The 17,933-nt window shown below is 33.6% G+C and overlaps 1 protein-coding gene across 1 annotated transcript in view; it reads right to left on the reverse strand.

Annotated features, from left to right (window-relative positions):
* Nucleotides 1-2,606: 2,606 nt before the first annotated feature.
* The window catches only part of TNPO1 (transportin 1), an 85,240-nt gene continuing 69,913 nt past the window's right edge, over nucleotides 2,607-17,933 (reverse strand). Inside the window, exons 15-25 of the mRNA XM_082836474.1 lie at nucleotides 16,788-16,874; nucleotides 15,531-15,638; nucleotides 15,241-15,399; nucleotides 15,073-15,160; nucleotides 12,443-12,541; nucleotides 12,178-12,273; nucleotides 9,232-9,307; nucleotides 8,253-8,352; nucleotides 5,865-5,939; nucleotides 4,860-5,002; nucleotides 2,607-2,916 (exon numbers count right to left, since the gene is read on the reverse strand). Of these exons, the coding sequence (XP_082692600.1) occupies nucleotides 4,895-5,002; nucleotides 5,865-5,939; nucleotides 8,253-8,352; nucleotides 9,232-9,307; nucleotides 12,178-12,273; nucleotides 12,443-12,541; nucleotides 15,073-15,160; nucleotides 15,241-15,399; nucleotides 15,531-15,638; nucleotides 16,788-16,874 (996 nt within the window). The 3' untranslated portion in view covers nucleotides 2,607-2,916; nucleotides 4,860-4,894. The remainder of the gene's footprint in view (nucleotides 2,917-4,859; nucleotides 5,003-5,864; nucleotides 5,940-8,252; nucleotides 8,353-9,231; nucleotides 9,308-12,177; nucleotides 12,274-12,442; nucleotides 12,542-15,072; nucleotides 15,161-15,240; nucleotides 15,400-15,530; nucleotides 15,639-16,787; nucleotides 16,875-17,933) is intronic.

Genomic DNA, 17,933 nt, shown 5'->3' on the forward strand with positions numbered 1-17,933 from the left:
CACCACAAGAATTAAGTTGCTTTATATATATATCCCATGATGTATTAAGTTTTATCAGAATGCTAAATCAGAGCTTACCTCAAAAGATAACTTAAATGGCTTCTGCAAATTCCTATGTTATACTATGTATCTGAAATATAATTAGGAAGAAACTATAACCTCAAGGGGGAAAAAACCCCCCAAAAACCCAACCCCATCTCAGGCTGTCAGTCATATTTATTTATATTTTGCATTTTTAAATTATATTTCCTTTTAATTTAAAAACACGTTAAGTGACTACAAAAGGGCACATTCTTATGTTACATATCTGCTTAATTAGAAATTAATTTTTCAATCCAATAGGTAACAACAATGCTTTTCAGTCAATAGAGAATTGGCAATCACAGGTCCAGATAATTTTACTGAAGGTTGTTTTTGTATGTTCATTTTTAAGTGTCCAGGAGAATTCTGAATTTAAATTTCTTTCAATTTAAAATGTTTACTACTTATTCCAGAATATTAAAATATCTCCCATATTAAATTCTAAAATGTTTTGGAAAACTACAGTATATCACTAGAATTTAAGGATAAAACAGCCACCGTAATCAGGTTTTAAAGACTAACTAGGAAGCAAATTTTGAACTCCCAGTGAGGCAATGGTACTAGAAAGCAAAATGCTACATACCCTTTGGATCCAACTTACAATTTTAAAAAAACTGTACAGTAAAAATATGATTTAATTTCAGGCTCTACAGACTGAAATTTGCAAAGCCAAAGTAGAAGAAAGAAGGTGAAAGAACATGTTAAAAAACACACACACACACACACACACAACAAAAACCTTTCTGCATGCTACCATGCATCTGAAATTTTTTGAAATGGTATTTATAAATTCACACACATACAGCTCAAACTTCAGTGCAATGGCTGTATCATTCAACACCTTTAGAGGAACAGAACCATGCAAAGAGGAGCAACTGCTTACAAAAACGGTTATTCAGTATTTATTCTGCAATGCGAAGGTGACGAACTAAAATATAAAAAGGTTGTTATGGCTTAACAGTTCTGTTGCAGATTAAATATGCAGCATTGAAAAATGGAAAGGTGTGGCTTCATCTCTGACCAGCAGAGTTAAAAAGAAAAATCTCTCCATTTTCCTTCATCATCATGGGATACACTGTTCAGGCAATCCAAATTAATAAAGACTTGCACTTTCATATGGACACAAGATCAAGTGTACCAGTTAGGTTTTCACATTCACAGTATATAAGAAAATACACATGGAAGGAAAAGTAAAGGGTTAACTTAACAAGGATTTATTCACAGGAATACATGTAAGTAGAGAAAAATAACAGAAAAGCTAAACAAATGAAATGAAGAGGATCCAAACCAACTTTCACTCTGTAGCTTTTTACTTGCACCCTGTGTGCATATATCTAGGGCACAGAGGGCCACCAACATGCGCCAATACAGTGTAGGAACCCTGCATTACATCCATTAACTTAAACATATCTTTAAGATCATGCTTTGAACAAAAAAAGAAAGCTTAGAAGGCAATATGTTGAGTGGGAATAAACATTGAAATATAGCAATCATGTCTTCAACTTCTACAATTGTCTTTATGTGCCAACTAACATTTATGCAGCCTCTTACAGATCCTTTACCATGTAATTTAAGTTTTAGAAGTTTTGATAAAATCACTAGTAGTATATAACCATGCAGAAAGCACATCACACTGACAGCACAGAGGCAAAGATTTTGCACAGGTATATCAGCTTTCCACATTGTGCAGGTTACACACAATACAATATCAATCTTATTCCTAACAGATCCTAAAAAAGATATTTCAAGGCCTAGCTGTAAACTACAGTACTTTATATCTATATTCTTAATAAAAATAAAATCCACAAATCTTAAAAAGGAATTTTAAATGCAGGGCTATATTGAACTGGTAAACTGCAACACAAACTGGCGCAACAGAGGTAACTGAATACCAATCTCACTCTATGTGATGCAAGCATGCTACTCTCCCACTAATTTAAAGTACTTTCAATCACTATGAGCCAGAATGCATGCCTGAACCTTAAACTGCACTTTAAAAATAACATCTTGGCCTAGAAATTAAATCTAATGAAGTACAACCATCAAATTATATCCACTACATTAATGTCTTAATGCAAAATCAAGATGTCAATCTTTAGTTTGATATGTCCAACCCCATTTATTCCTCCCTCCCTGCCCACCCCACAAAGGTAAAAGGAGTGACTCATTTGGCATTTCACAGGGTGCTTCATTGTTTATATTTGTTTTGTTTTATTTCCAACTTTTTGGGGTACCTTAAATTGTAACTTCCAAGAACCTGCTTCTACTATTATGGGTAGGCAAGCTGATTTTAACTCTTATTAGCTTTCATTTGTGTAGTTCTTCATCAGCATGCAAAAACAAGTCCCCATCAATGTGGGAAATTTTATAAAAACCTTTAAATAAAAAAAAAAAAAAAAAAAAAAAAACCTCAAAACTTTACTGTCTTCTAATCCTCATTCTTAGGTTTCCTTTATTGTGCGCTATAGAATTTTTCCTCTTTCTCATCCCTATGCATCATTTATATGGTTCTTGTTTTGGTACAATTCCCCATAATATTCCAGAATGTACTGTTTTGTGAGTAGATTGAATAGCTTTTTCTTTTTTTTTTTTTTTTTGCTTCTTCACATCCAGTGCAGAGTTGTAATTGGAGACAGATTTCCACCCACAAAGGCTCCAGATGTTAAAACGTTTCCCAACAGCGACTTAATACAGTGACGGCAACACCTCCCTCCCGCCCCTCCCAGTAGGGTTGGGATTGTACTGTATTCCCTACTGGTTTACCCTTCCCCCCTGTAAAGGGTAACATTTTCCCTGGGTGCAGAGGCTCCCTCATAGTCTCCAAGACTGAAGGACCTGTAAGAAAACAAAAACAATTTTATACGTAAAACTGTTTTTCTTTTAAAGCCAGTGGAACACAAAATTAATCAAGTAGCAATGCCATCTCTACCTAAAGAAAATGAGAAACTGTACAAATTGCCTATGATCACACTTGTCAATGAGAACCATGTTGCTCCCTTCTCCTGCAGCTCTCAACTGTCACCTGCATCAGATACGAAAAGTGACGCCAAGCTGGGGACATGCACAGAGAGGTGTGCAGCGCTTTATACAGATGAAATATAGATGAAATACGCCTTGTAGATTGCCATCAGTCTAATTACCTATCCTCATTCACACAATGGGTCCCGATGGGAGCTGATTATTTCTTATATAACAAGTGGCCTTGCTTTCTTCAAAATTAAGTTAGCACTTTCTTTAGGACAATCACTTTCCTTAGTGAGAATTAAAACATTATCATTTTGGCCAGTATTCCCAATGTTAAGCAAAAAAAAAGAGCGTGACTTATTTTACTCAGTCATGTCCTATACTCTCAGGCCTCTTGATTTTCCTGATAAAGACTTTTTCAATGCTAGCACAGTTTTAATTATGAGAAGATTAAGAAATAAAGGTAGATTACTGGGAGACTGTACCTGTAGTACCTGACAGTTGTCCTTTCACAACAAAACTTTTAACTACTCCTGCGAAACTCTGGACATTTATGAAGGTCACCACAGTTAATTCATAACTGGTGAAATGACACAGACCACATAGGGTTTATTAATCAGATTTATCAACCCGAAAGTGCTCAAGACTCAGCTCACTGTTGAATAATTTAGCCCTTGATGCTAAAAGTTATTTCTCATCTATTGCATTCTCATGATTTAACGTAAAGTGAATCAAGCACTTCTCTAAAATGCTGAAGCCAAAAGACAGCCATAAGGACTCAAGACCTCTGTGGGACAACACACACAAAGGGCTCTGAGACATTCCAGAGGCTGCAAGCCCATTTCTACTGCCCTTTTAGGCTAGTCAACTTAGATGTTGAAATCTTTCCAGGTTTAAAATCTAGCTCAGAGTAAAGAAGCAAGCATGCAAACAGAAACTCCAACATACAAGGTAATTCAAGTAACTTTATGCCTTCTCAACACACACTGAGTACACTCTCTGACCCTCCAGTTGAACAGGTCTCAGTTCATGTTCAAAAACTAATGAAGTGCGTCCTGGCTCACTGTACTAACCCATATTACTGATATTTATTGAGCCAACTTAGTGTGTTAGGCAATATACGAAGTCCTGGCACCACATATAGAATCGTATTTAATCCTCAAAATAACCTAATGAGGGAACTAAGGCTAAAAGACCAGAACTGTTAGTTTGACTTAAGTCAGAAAAACTCAAAGACAAGACTGCAGGTGGACTTACCCCTCTACCACCCCAAACCAAAAAAGAATCTTCCAGTGATCTTTTAAAAACACCGTGCTGGGAACGAGGAAGGTGCTCAATAAAATATGAAGAATAAATATTAAATACTCCTATTTACTGAGACCAAATCCAGTTCCAATTCTACTTGGGTTTTCCCTAAAGCTCACAACATAGGAAGTCCTTGATATATAAGAAACTATAAATTCATGCTTTAAAAATGAATCTCTACCCTGCCACAGTGAATGTCAGTGACCTCTTAAAGGGCAAAAATTAAAAAAAGGATTGGCTGAAGAAATGGTAATCCAACTAGTACACCACCTTGGGTTTCCTTCCACCTAGGATTCAAAGTGGAACCATGTATTTTATCTTGCTTGCTGGCTCATCAATCAATCAGTCTCCAGCCTTCATGTTAGTAATTTTAAGTCAAATATAACATGATACTGTTTTACTCAACCTCTGTGGAAAACAAATAGCTTTTATCCTATTCAGTAGTTTTAGACTGAAGTCCTAACTTAAGTTTCTTCATCCTGGAAAATTCCAAATTTCTTACAACTTACCCCTAATTATGGGACTGCAGCTTAAGTGTATGAGGTTAAACACCATAAAAAGCTGCAAGACGCTCTTTTAAGGGAAGCGGAAACTGGTCAGAGAAACGCCTCCAATTTTCATCCCCAACTTGATTTTTAAATCCATGAAGGATCTGCAAAAAAGTAAAAAATCATTATCAATAACAAAAGAGAAAACTCTCATATCTGCGTAGCTTCTGAAATCAAACACTACTGATTTTATTATTCTAAAATTTTACCCCTATTAAAGTAGTTATTCTCAAACTTCGTTGAATTCTACACCTTTCCATGTCTTGCCTAAAATCACCTCATAGAATATGCTGCACTTTGCTTTGAGAAGGTTAGAATTCAGCAAGTGTCCTAGTAACAGAAGTACTCTAAGCAATCTGACATAGTAGTAATGAAAAGCAAGCAAAAAGGTATAGCATTCACCCAAGGGATTAAAATTTTTATGCCTTATTAAGTTTATTCAAATTGAAAATATACAAAGCTTTGGGGGTTCATAGTTGCAACTATATAGTTCACTAATTTTAATATTAGGTAATTCAAATGTGTAGCAGCATTTTATTTCTTATTTTGTTATGGCTGAGGGCTGACTGGAGTTAACCACAAGGGGCATTACTAAAACAAACACACAGGTTTAATCCTTGCTGTGACCAGTTAGATTTACTTTGTTCAATACATTATATTATACTCCAATCTTAGTCAGCCATCTTTGAAAATACATGCTATTTTGCATAGGTGGGATAACAGGACTTCATGAATCAGTGGTACTGCTTGAGAAAATATTTTTAAAATACATGCTCTATTGATACAAAGTCACTACTGTATATTAAGAAAAGATCAAGTCAACTTCTTTATTACCAAGAACAAAGGTTATATAGTCTACCAGTACTGATTTGAAGAGTCTAAGTTTCATATGAAATAAAAACATAATTTAAATTTCCCAACTAAGTAACAGTCACATGATGTGCATCATAAAGACTTTTTAGTTACCTTACAGAACATGTCTCGCAGATCATCTTTTGGATTAATCCATGATGCAACAGCATCACAAAAAAATATAAAATCCTATAACAAGCAAGAAATACATCTTCAATTGATACTGTATTTGTCAAACACAACAAAAGATACATGTAAACTTCAGAATATATATCAACAGAATCCTAGGTAAAAAAAAAAAAACTTTTTAAAACAGCTATAATAAGGAATTAAAGTAATTTCTTAATGGTTGTCCCTGTTACTCTACCATCAAGGAACCTCTAACTTATTCAGTTTATACTGGAATTTAGTGCTACAGGAAAACCCAAATGAACTTTTTGGCCAACCCAATATTTAATTTTACATTACAAAACCCCAGTCTTTAGTAAATGTGTAGCATCAGCAAGGACTGAAAGCATCAAATAAGCACCAGTTTAAAAAATCTTCATTTATGGAATTATATAAATTCAATAATTTTACAGTTCTGATTGGCCTAGAAATAATTCAAAGCTAGTTAAGTATATACCAAACAAGTTTGACTTAAAGCATAGGAATTTATAGATCTAAATTTCAAGATCCACCTCCAGATAGAAATGTAAATGAAATGATAAGTTAGAAGAAAAATTATGTAGTTACAAACAGCACCCAGCCCAACCCAACTCAAACAAACAAAAAAAACCCCCAATGCTCAGACTATTATTTAAAAGATAATCACGTTATTCTGACTAAAAGAACAAGGTGATGACAGGTATATGCTTGAAATACTTCATTTAAGTATTTTTCAAGTTCGACTATCTTACTGAAACAACAGTTCAACATACAACATACAAGATACTGCTGATGTACAACTACTTTAAATTTTACTATTAAATTCAGAAAACCTCATTAATTTCAAAAAAAAATCACTAATACTAAAATATGTGCATAAAACACATATTTAAGCAAATAAAATACCACGTGCCCGAAGTTTATGGTTTATTCAAATTATGATTCCTGTGTCTTCTGAATATCAAAGTCTGATGTTAAAAATTTAAATTATATATACATGTAGAATTTGTGATTAAAAATTTAAACATAAATAAAACTTCATACATTTTCTTTTAACCACACCCAAATAAAGTATGTGAAAAGTAGAAATTTATACCAACTTTTAAGTTAGTAGCGATTTCATGACCACACGTGTTACTGTCACTGTCTTAAATGTTAATGCAAAAGGAAAAACAACAATAACAAAAAAAAAAAAAACCCGCTGTATGAAAATGCTCCTTCTTAATATGGTATATACCACATCAGATACCTCTAAAACGTATTAAAGGGGACACAAAGTTCTTAAGTATTGGAAAAAACCCGGAAACTCAATGCCAGGAGGTTATTTTGCAACTAGGGACCATCTTTTAAGAAAGTAATGGCTTGTTTTAATAGTAAGTTATTAATGTTATACAAATCTAAAATGAGCCAAAAAGATTTTTTTCCAGTTCTACTTCATATGTTTTCAATGCCTATCACCTACATCAATGTTGAATTTTATAAGCTGGTATTTCACAATGTTTCTAAACCTGAATTAACAAACAACACAGTAATCAACGTAAGATAGGAAGTATCAAAAGGTCTCAGTTAAAAAATGTTCAAAGCACCTATCCCTTGAAAGTGAAAGTTTATTTTCTGGAAAACCCCTCCCATACTTTCTTTTCCTTACAATTTATCTGTTGAGGAACCTGGGACATTTAACCTATAGCCCCACAGCCTGTACTTTGTTGATTTCATACATATGGTGTAAATCAGCACATCCTTTTATGCTTTGTGTGTCAGCTGGATCCAGAGGTTTGATCAGATTCACGTTTAGTACTGCTGCCAAATAATTTTTTAAAGGCTAAAGACGTCTAAATATAGTATGAAATAGCGTAAGAAATGAAATTAAGGATGAATAAATCACTGAATCATAAACTCTCAAAAGTTAAAGCAGTTTCAATGGTTGATTCAGTATTCTATTTTATTCACTACCGAGTTTCTGATCTAAGTAACAGAAAGAGCATCCTACTATTTGATCACCCTCTGAAGTGTAGAGAGCCTCAAACTCAGCAAATTGATATTCACAGTTTTAGGAAGCATTTACAAAGTAAATAAATGACGTTTGAATGTGAATGAAAGAAGCTTTGGCTTAATTCAAGTCAAGAATATAACTTTTATTCTCCCAATCTGCTGTTATTATATGTCAGGACCAAAAAAACATTTAGGAAATAAAAATAGGCATCATCATTTCAAGATGTTAGGAAATACACATTTAAAACATAATTTGTTTCAGTATCTTCAGTAAAAATAGGTAATATTTTTAATAATTATATTTTAAACTTTAAAGTTTCATAATTCAGAACATTAAAAGTTAAATCCTTTTGAACATCTTACTTGGATTACTCCACTGGGATTCACACTGATCATGGTACAAATCCCACGAAATGCTGAATCCTTTTCCTCATTGTCCCTTATGTTTCTCAGAGAGGTGCACCTATTAAATTATAGAATTGAGTTTAGCATTTAAGTAAAAAGCAGGTTCAACTACAATACTAATGGACAGTATTTAATGGAATAAGCACCAGAGTAGAGATAGTGTTTATATTCAAAGAATTTTCATAAAGCTTAAGTTTCTCACACTTACTATATTATGTTGGGCCCATCTAATCTCAATATAGTGAAAACCTTGAAATTCACAATTCTTACTAATAAATTGCATCTAAGTAATAACTGATTTTAATTTCCCATTTAAACTATTAATGAGCTTGATCCAAGAGTAAATTACCCATTTTTAAAACTGTATTATGACTTGTATTCCATTAAACACTACTAAAAATGTCTTGAATTGAAAGACTGTCAATCGAAAGAAGCAGAACATAGGATATACTGCCACAGTAGAAACTATTATTATACAACTTATGATGTAGATGTTTAATTTTTACATTAACAAGCAAATAAGATTTTTATACATAACAAATTTAAACATGTATTTCTTAATGCAATCCAAGTTTTCAAATTAATTCTAAAAAAGAAACAATGCAAAAACCTAAATTTATAGAATTTGCATGCATCTTTATTTTACTGGTGGATATTTAAATGCTTTTTATGTATAATCAAGCTTTTTAACACAGCAAGCATGTGACAATCTTATCCCATGCATCAATTAGTCGTTAGCCACAACATAAAATAAATATACATGACGGTGCTACTGAAAAACCTCACAAACCTGATAGGACAAGATTAGTCACATGGTTGGCAATGATAAAGGATTGTGATTTTTGTAACCAACTGAAAATATATCTAAAAGTGAGATAGAAAGAGAAAGAAAGAGTGAAGAAAAATGAATTAAAAAAAAAGATTGAATAATACACACCAGGGTCTTATAAACTGCTGTAGCATGGGGGCCACCTCTTGAGGACAAACGTAACCAAGACGACCAATTGTTATTGCTAAGGTAACGCAATCACGGTTATACACCACCAAACGCCAACCAAGACATGAGCAAATGAGGGGGAAGGAGAAAAAATAAAGAAAAAACAACAAATAACTCAGAAACAGAAACCAACAGAATTTGTGTATGATAATAAACATAAGATTTCACCAGTGCTGTTTATTACCACCCCCTATAATAAGGGGCAGCAACATATATGGCATACTCTTGGAAAAAGGAAAACAAAAGGAATTAAAAAAACTTTAAAGATTGAGAGAACACCAAAAACCGTGATGAACTGCTTTTCTCGCTCAATCGTCAAGATATTCTGTTAATAAAACGATGAGCGATTAAACAGATGGATTTAGATTCTTCCTTCAAAGCCAGTTGAAATTTCAGTTTAACAATGAAATCTAGGTTTTCTCCCCCAAGAAATACTAGTAAATGTAAATTATTACATTTCTGAATTGTCTATTCAAACACATTTCTCAGAAGTTAACAGTTAAAAGCTTTCTCACTTCTTTACGTAGCTTTCTATGTGATTTCCATTCTTTGAAAATTATCTAGGAATCTGATCAAAATTTTGGTATAATTTTGGTTTGTTTGCCAGCATTTCCAAAACAAGCCAGTGGACCATTTGTTGCCTGATATCAAAATCAACTATTAAATTTTAGGTGTTGTGGTACATACTGAATAAATGGATTGGAAAATTGCTGTGCTATGTCAAATCCCGTTCCAAAAAAAAAACCTCTGATGGTGATGATGATAACAACTCAAACAGTCCACTAATTTCAAACCCTGTTTGACAAAAAGGAAATTTAGACAGTCCACTGTAATGACATGTGACATGTGGACCAAAGGAACAAATGTTCTGTCCTTGCTATAAAATGCACAGCACATGATAATAGATAATAAAACATACTGATTACATGCTAGTATTTTATTTTTAAAAATTTGAAGTGGGAATTAATCAAACATATATTCACCATCAAAATTCAGTTAAGTCCTTAAATTTACAAAGAGTTAAAAACAGGTGCAACTCAGAACTGCATTCTGCAATTCAAAGGTACATTACATATAAATACATTTATACACAACGGGAAAAAAAAAAAAAACAAACAGAAAACAAACCATGAGGTGCTTTAATGGTGTTCTCTCAAAAACTTACAGGTTAACCTTTCATAAAAAAAGGGTGGGGGGGTAAAGAAAAATGTTTAAGGATTACTTGAAGCAAACTACACAGATAATACTAAAATCCAGCAGATTCATATGAAGCAAGAGAAAGAAAACCTATGTTCAAAAGACACAAACTATGCAACATTCTCATTAAACAGGCAAGTATGAACAACCCAATGAAACATGCGATAAAGCAGATGATGGTCCATTGAAAAAGTTCAGTGTAGGATATACTAATTAGAAAAAAAGCAAGTAACTGCATATACTAAGGAATTGGCTTTATGAAATATTAAGATAATGGTAATTAAGTTGCTAAAATACACAGATATTACCCACTAACAATGATTTTATTTTAATAATTATCCACCCCCCCTCCTTTGGGGATGGAATAAAAGAAACATTTTCTGCAGTCACTTGTGATAAGAATAATACAGTGAATCCCAAGTGTGTTTCTTAATCATATCAATTCAATCCATCAACTTGAAGGGCATTATCAACTACCTTTTGATTTACTTAGGGTAGATTCATACTTAGAATATATTCTTATATATAAAGCCAATTTGTTCAAGGAACTATAACAAATTCACCACCTGATATCCCACAAGAAACTTTAATATACATTACACTCAACATTTATTTGCAGTTATGCGTTCACATTTAAAAATAAATAGGAAGTTTCTTAAGGTTCAACAGTAATTTGATAATGGCCAAGTGTTCCAAATCTGAATGTCATGTATAGGTACTGCATTCTAAAGAGATAAAAACCTGACAAGATTTCATAACCATCCTATACATAGCTTTTTATACTTTTCAGCAAGAAAATCTAATTCACTTCATGATATAAACAGTACCCATACAGCCAAACAGCCATATAACTGTTTCATAATTAAAAGATTTCCTTCCATACCAATAATCACATTAATTTTCACATTAGGATATAATAAACTTTCTATAATTAAAAAATGTAAAATTAAAATACCTTTGAAGATAAATTTTTATTTAGAAAAACTTATTTGTTTCTTTGTCCAGTATATTGGTAAGGCATTCACTGACTATGAATATACTACTGGAATTGTCTTAGTATATAAAGAAAAAGATGTGCCTGATTGAAAACAAAATTTACATTTTAAAAAATCAGGGAGGGTGGAAAGAAATCACCCTGAAATGTGTTTTATAGTATGGAAGGTACTCTTTAATATAAACATGCTCTCTATAAATGCAAAAGAGAAACAAGCCTCCTGAATAAAAATCCCACAAGATACTGCTTTAAGTTCCCAATCTGAAGAAGAATATACAACAAAATACAAAATACATATGCCATTATTAACGAACTAGCCACTACAATGCAATCTATTTTTGGCTACATTTTTACAAATTAAAAAAAAAAAATTACTCCCCAGCTGCCAGGTATTCTCTGAATTAATGTAAAAGTAAAATTCATATCATTCAATAGTTATTTTAGTTGGGGCCCATTTTAGGGAGTATTAAAACACTATAATAGGGTAGAAAGTGGTTTTTTTTTTGAAAGTTTCTGAAAACTGGCTGTGGAATGAAGCTAAAACAGTACATTTCATTACTGAGAATACAAATTAGCTGTTAATTAATAAGCTGGGTTTCTAAAGCTAGCTTTGCTTTAGTTTCTCTACACATCTTAATGTAAAATTAAAAGGCAAATAATTTTCTCTTCACCGTAACAGTTCAGTCATATGGTACCTGTATTCTCTAACAACGTCTTTGGTGTGTTGGGTCTGTTAATGATTTCTACAAGCTGGTGCAACACCATAGGAATATAAGGCTGCATCTCTATACCTAGATCATTCCCAAAAGAGAAAACAAAAAAGAAAAATTTCACTGTTAAAATATCAATGTAAAATATTTTTGCCCCCTTTACTGTGATGTAATATTCATATATATAATGCTCATAATAAAATATTAAATTACCAAAAATTTATGTTTTTAAAGGGGAAAAAAATCTTACCCATTTGAATGGAGATTTCTCCAATTGCCCATGTAGCATTATTGCAGACTGAAATGAACTCTGGATTTAGGTTGGTTCCCAATATTGGCATGAAATCAGCTAGAAAAAAAAAGTTTTTAAAAACTATGTAGTAAACTTCTCAATAGCAGTGTTTTATGCTTTAAAGGAAATCTACCAGATGGAAACTGAAATCTAGGCAAGAAACAGCCTTTAAAAAAAAAAAAAAGCTGTTGGTAATAATTATCTTAAGAAACTGAAGGAAGCAATATCTGGCCACTGAACGTTCATGTGAAATGTATCAGGAAGCCCAAGTTTTGGTTTTAAGTATCATTAAAAAGAGCTGGTCAGAGTAATCTCTCTTGTCATCAGACTGAGAAAAGTTAAAATAAAGTGAGGAAAACATGATACAATAGAACTTTCTTCAAAGCTGGTTTTTCACACTCAGAAAAAAAATTTAAATCAATGATTTTGGCTTTTACAGTAACTTTTATCCTAGTGCTCAGATTGTGGTCTCTAAATATCACCTTCCATTTAAAAGGAAAAAGGGCTATCAGAGAAATGTCCCATCGCAGGCTAAGGGCAGGAAATGTACAAAACAAGCCTGGACTATTTTTTCATACCAGAAAAGACTCTGGACCCAAGTTGGTAAAGCTCCTGTTGCCAGCAGTAGGACAATTTGAGCATCATGAGCTCATACTGACACTCTAACAAACACAAACTAAACTCTGAAACATAATATAGATACCTATGGAAGATGCTGGAAATCAATTATTATTTTGAAAACTGGTAAATAAAGAGAAAGAATCAAGTAATTATCCTGCCTCTTCTCCTATATGATTTGTACCTCAGGGCAATAATTTATTGATATGGGAAATGTCTCTATATATGCATTCTCACTACTAAACGAAGAATTAGAATATCATTTTTTAACCCCTAATAAACCAGTCGATCTCACAGTTTCTCAATCTCAGCAATACTGATAATCTGGGTCAGATTATTTTATTGTGGCGGGGGGCTGTCTCATGTGTTGTAGGATGTTTTGCAACATCTTTCGCCTCTACCCACTAGACACCAGTAACACACCCCCAGTGTTAAAATGTCTCCAGACATTGCCAAATCGCTCCAGTTGAGAAACACTAACCTGGAATATAATCATCATGGTTGGTAACATTAAAAACAGGGAGACAACTAGAAACACTGTACCTCCTGAAGAAGGTACATGATCTATAAAGTCATAAAATAAAAAAAGAAATGTAATCTTTCATACAAGTTTAAACTCATAAAAACTAAATCAGGTGGAAAATATTTGTAGAACAAGCTTTCCATAAAACAAGAATTCATTACACTTTCATTTAGAGGAGTTAGGCTTAACTTGATGGTTTACTTTAATACGTCATAAATAATGTTATTATTCAAAGTTCAGAAAGACAGTTATTATTGAAAAGTATAACTGGGAATTGGCTGAAGGTCAAAAGGTACAATCTTCCAGTTCTAAAATAAGTTAGGTTCTGGGGGATGTAGTATATCACATTATAACTATAGTTAACAATACTGTTGTATATTTGAAAGTTGCTAAAAGAGCAGATCTTAAAAGTTCTCACCCCATACACACACAAAATATTTGTAACTATGTGAGGTGATAGATGTTATAATTAAACACTGTGGTAATCATTTCCCAATACATACATATATCAAATCATTACATTGCACATCTTAAACTTATACAATGATATGCCAATTACACCTTAGTAAAAACTGGAGGGCCCTCCCCCAAAGCACACCGTATCAAATGAAAACAACAACAACAAAACCATTTTAGATCACTGCTTTAAACTAAGATTAAATGATGGGATACAGAAATGAAGGGAAAATAACCAAAACCCCATTTAATCCATGGGTCTGAGAGCAAATCAGGTTACATTATTCAAGGAATCCCTTCTTATCTTCACAAAAGGCTAAGACAAATGCTATGCCACTTCAACAGAAACAAATCATTATTTACTTTTAAGAAAATTGTTTGAAGTTTCCTATAGTACCTGAAAAATTATGCTGGTTTACCATGAGAAAACCTGATTATTATTATTACTGGGTACCTCTACCAAAAAAGAGAGGCTATTCAAGAAGTATCCATGAACTAGCATATAGGACCAAGGATTCACAGGTGGGCATGTAATACTTTTCCAACTTCTCTCCAGTCACATGAATGCCTAACGAGCTGCTGAAGTGATGGTGAATTCAAAAAAACAAGGAACAGGGGTTCCCATCCTGCTTGCTTGAATCAGAGCAGCTCTAACCAGTAAAATGTGCACTTATAAATGTTGGGATTTCATGGAATTTCAGTTTAATAATGAAAAACATAGCTGATGAAAAATAATGTTAAAAATCACATCACAGGGGCTTCCTTGGTGGCGCAGTGGTTGAGAGTCCGCCTGCCGATGCAGGGGACATGGGTTCGTGCCCTGGTCCAGGAAGATCCCACACGCCGCAGAGCGGCTGGGCCCGTTGAGCCACGGCCGCTGGGCCTGCACATCCGGAGCCTGTGCTCCGCAATGGGAGATGCCACAACAGTGAGAGGCCCACGTACCGCCAAAAAAAAAAACTCACATCACAGCAATAGAAAATATTCTTACCTATACATGGCTTAACATGCTGAAAGCAAGCTTTTGTCAGATCACCTAACAGGGCGAAGGAACTCTGTCGAACCTCTGGCATTTTATCCTGCAAGAAAGAAGAAGAAATTAACCCCAATGTGACACAGAGAACCAGGTTTCAATTCATTTCAATTTCATAAGTCTCACCTGCATGCACTGATACATTAGTGTTAGAATGTTACTTCGGGCTACCAGCTGCTCAATGTTGCCTCCAAGTCCTTCAGCCAGGCCACTGAGTAAGTCAAGAGCCACGATCATAAAATCTTTATCTGGAGCCTCATACTGATCTGGTTGAGCATTGTTCAGCTGAAATTAAGACAAAATTTTTTGAAAACTTACTTTGAATCAATTATTGAAAAAGTTTGTATACATTATGCCTATCCTTAGAAAAATGTTTGATGCCAAGAAGGGAGAGAGAGAAAAATTTTAAAAAATACCATTGCTTGTGCAAGAGTCTTCTGTACTAGGTTTACACAACGCTGATACACAGGTTCACAGTATGGAAGGAAGCCAGACTGCAGGGCTGTGGCAACTGAAGATAGGCACTAGAAAAGGATAACGCAGATGTGTAAAACTTCTGGGTATAATTGAGATTATGATAAACGCTTCAAAGTGTACTCAATAAGATTCCGGTCACTTATGAGCCTGTTCTACTAGTCTATAGCATAGCAGGTTTACCTTTTCAAACCTCTCCTTTGGATGCCATTCATTGCTGTTAAGTTTACTAGCTGGTCAGGGGAGGTTTCCTCAAAAAAATGTAAAGGTTTCTTTAATGAACATTATCTTTCAGGAACAGATTTAAGTATTCTGTATTCCTATTTTTTCCTCAAATGTAAGAGAGACATTTATTTATCCTCCCATCCTGGTCAATACTGTGGGTGGACTTTACTGGGCACATTCTGAGCCCCTGCCTGGAAGTAAATATATCTAGTCATAATAATAATTCTTGTTTTGTTGGGCCCAGGATTAGCCATTGCTCTGTCACAGAAGTTTTTACTTTGCTGGTTAGGGACAATCCATGGCAGAAGTGGTGACCCCTGAAATGACAGGGGGACAAGAATGACTGAACTGGCTCTACCAATATCAATTCATCTAGGTTTAAGTTACCACATGTGAGAATGTATTCAGTTATTTGAAGAGCATATCAATTTTGGGGGGTTAAAAAAAGCATTTAAATACACAAGAAAACAAAACTTCAAACTAGACAGAAAAGGTATAAAGTGAAGTCCCTCCCATCAGAGTCCCAATGCTACTTCACATGAGTATATATATGTATTAACAATAGATAATATATAAAAGAATTTATGTCGATTATGACATGGCTATATATACATATAAAGAAATAGTTAAATAGACATGGACATATATATGCTGATATGGAAAGATCTCCAAGCTAATTCACTATCAAATAAGTAGAGCAGGCTAGAAAACATACACAATTCAATCCATTGTCTACTTAAAAATAAAAAGCATAACACATCCATTACATTTTTTCTGTTTCACAGTATTTCTGTGAAAACAGAAAATTTTAGATGTACCATAATTAAAGTTACGGCAAGTTACATATTTATTCAGCATTTTAACAGAAATGGTTCAGAATGTAAATTAACACTTACCACATATACCCATTTTAGATTTGAACACGTGTTTTTTGATGAAACACAGATTAACTAAATGTTACCAGCTTAGCATACCTCAAGTAAAGGGAAGAGATCTTTATCTTCATCCTTTAACATGTTCCATTTCTGGATCAGTGGAGGCATTAGCATCTGAATATATTCCTAATTACAATGATGAAAAACACATAAAGCTCCACTACCATATGTAAACTAGTCCATTTTGAGTGTATGAAAATTAAAATCCATTTACAGTAATTGTGTAAAATTATTACTGAAAGAATTTTAAGACTCATTCTTTGAATTTTTTTTTAGTCCTGGGGCCTGTGACATGTAATGACTCCTGCTGAGTAGGTTATAAATGACAAGTAAACTTATTAAAGACATTTGCAGAAAAAAATTCATAATCATTTAAATGTTCTTACTAAAACGGAAGAATTCACGCAACCAAGTCAATAAACATAGTAATCATGTAAACAGGAGCACAGATTCTACATGGTCTAATCTAAGATATTAGGAATCCCCCCACCAAACAAAACCAAAACAACCAACATCAAAGCAAACCCACAAACAAGTGTCCTGCACCAAGTTTTAAGTATAAACACAGACATTTTCTTATGATGTTTCAGAGAGTAATCATAAACATGAAATCTGTTCTTCAGCAGGGAATTTCGAGCTATATTAAAATTCTAATATTACTTAAATCCTATTTAAACAAATCAAATTCCACCCATCTCTTCTATTCTTAACACTACTAGAGACAGAGTCTGGCTTCCTAGCCACACTTCTGTACCACTATTTAGCATTTTAACCTATTACCCTAATTTTTAACTATTTTACCTTAGTGTATTCCTCATACTTGTAAGTTCCAGTGAGAAAACACAGATGTTTAGATGCGGTACTCTAAAGCTAGTGTTTATTAAATGAGACACAAAACTACTTGGAATTAAGTAAAAGTTGAAATCCAGAGTATAAAACCTTTATCCTCTTTCCTTTAGTCACTCTAAAAAGTGTTGGTGCATTCATGTCATATGCTCCTGTAATCTTCACACCCTGCACATATTTATTTTTTAAAATACTACTTAAAAGGTGACTACACTTGCTGTCTTTTTCAGCTCTACATTCTTAAAGCAGCAAACACTAAGTGTTCACATCTCCCCAAACATGTTAATTTTCAAATATGTTAACCTTTTGATTGTAACTGTACTTTAATTTTTTCGTAAC

Source organism: Leucopleurus acutus, assembly GCF_964270905.1.
Source record: "Leucopleurus acutus genome assembly, chromosome: 3".
Taxonomy (NCBI): domain Eukaryota; kingdom Metazoa; phylum Chordata; class Mammalia; order Artiodactyla; family Delphinidae; genus Leucopleurus; species Leucopleurus acutus.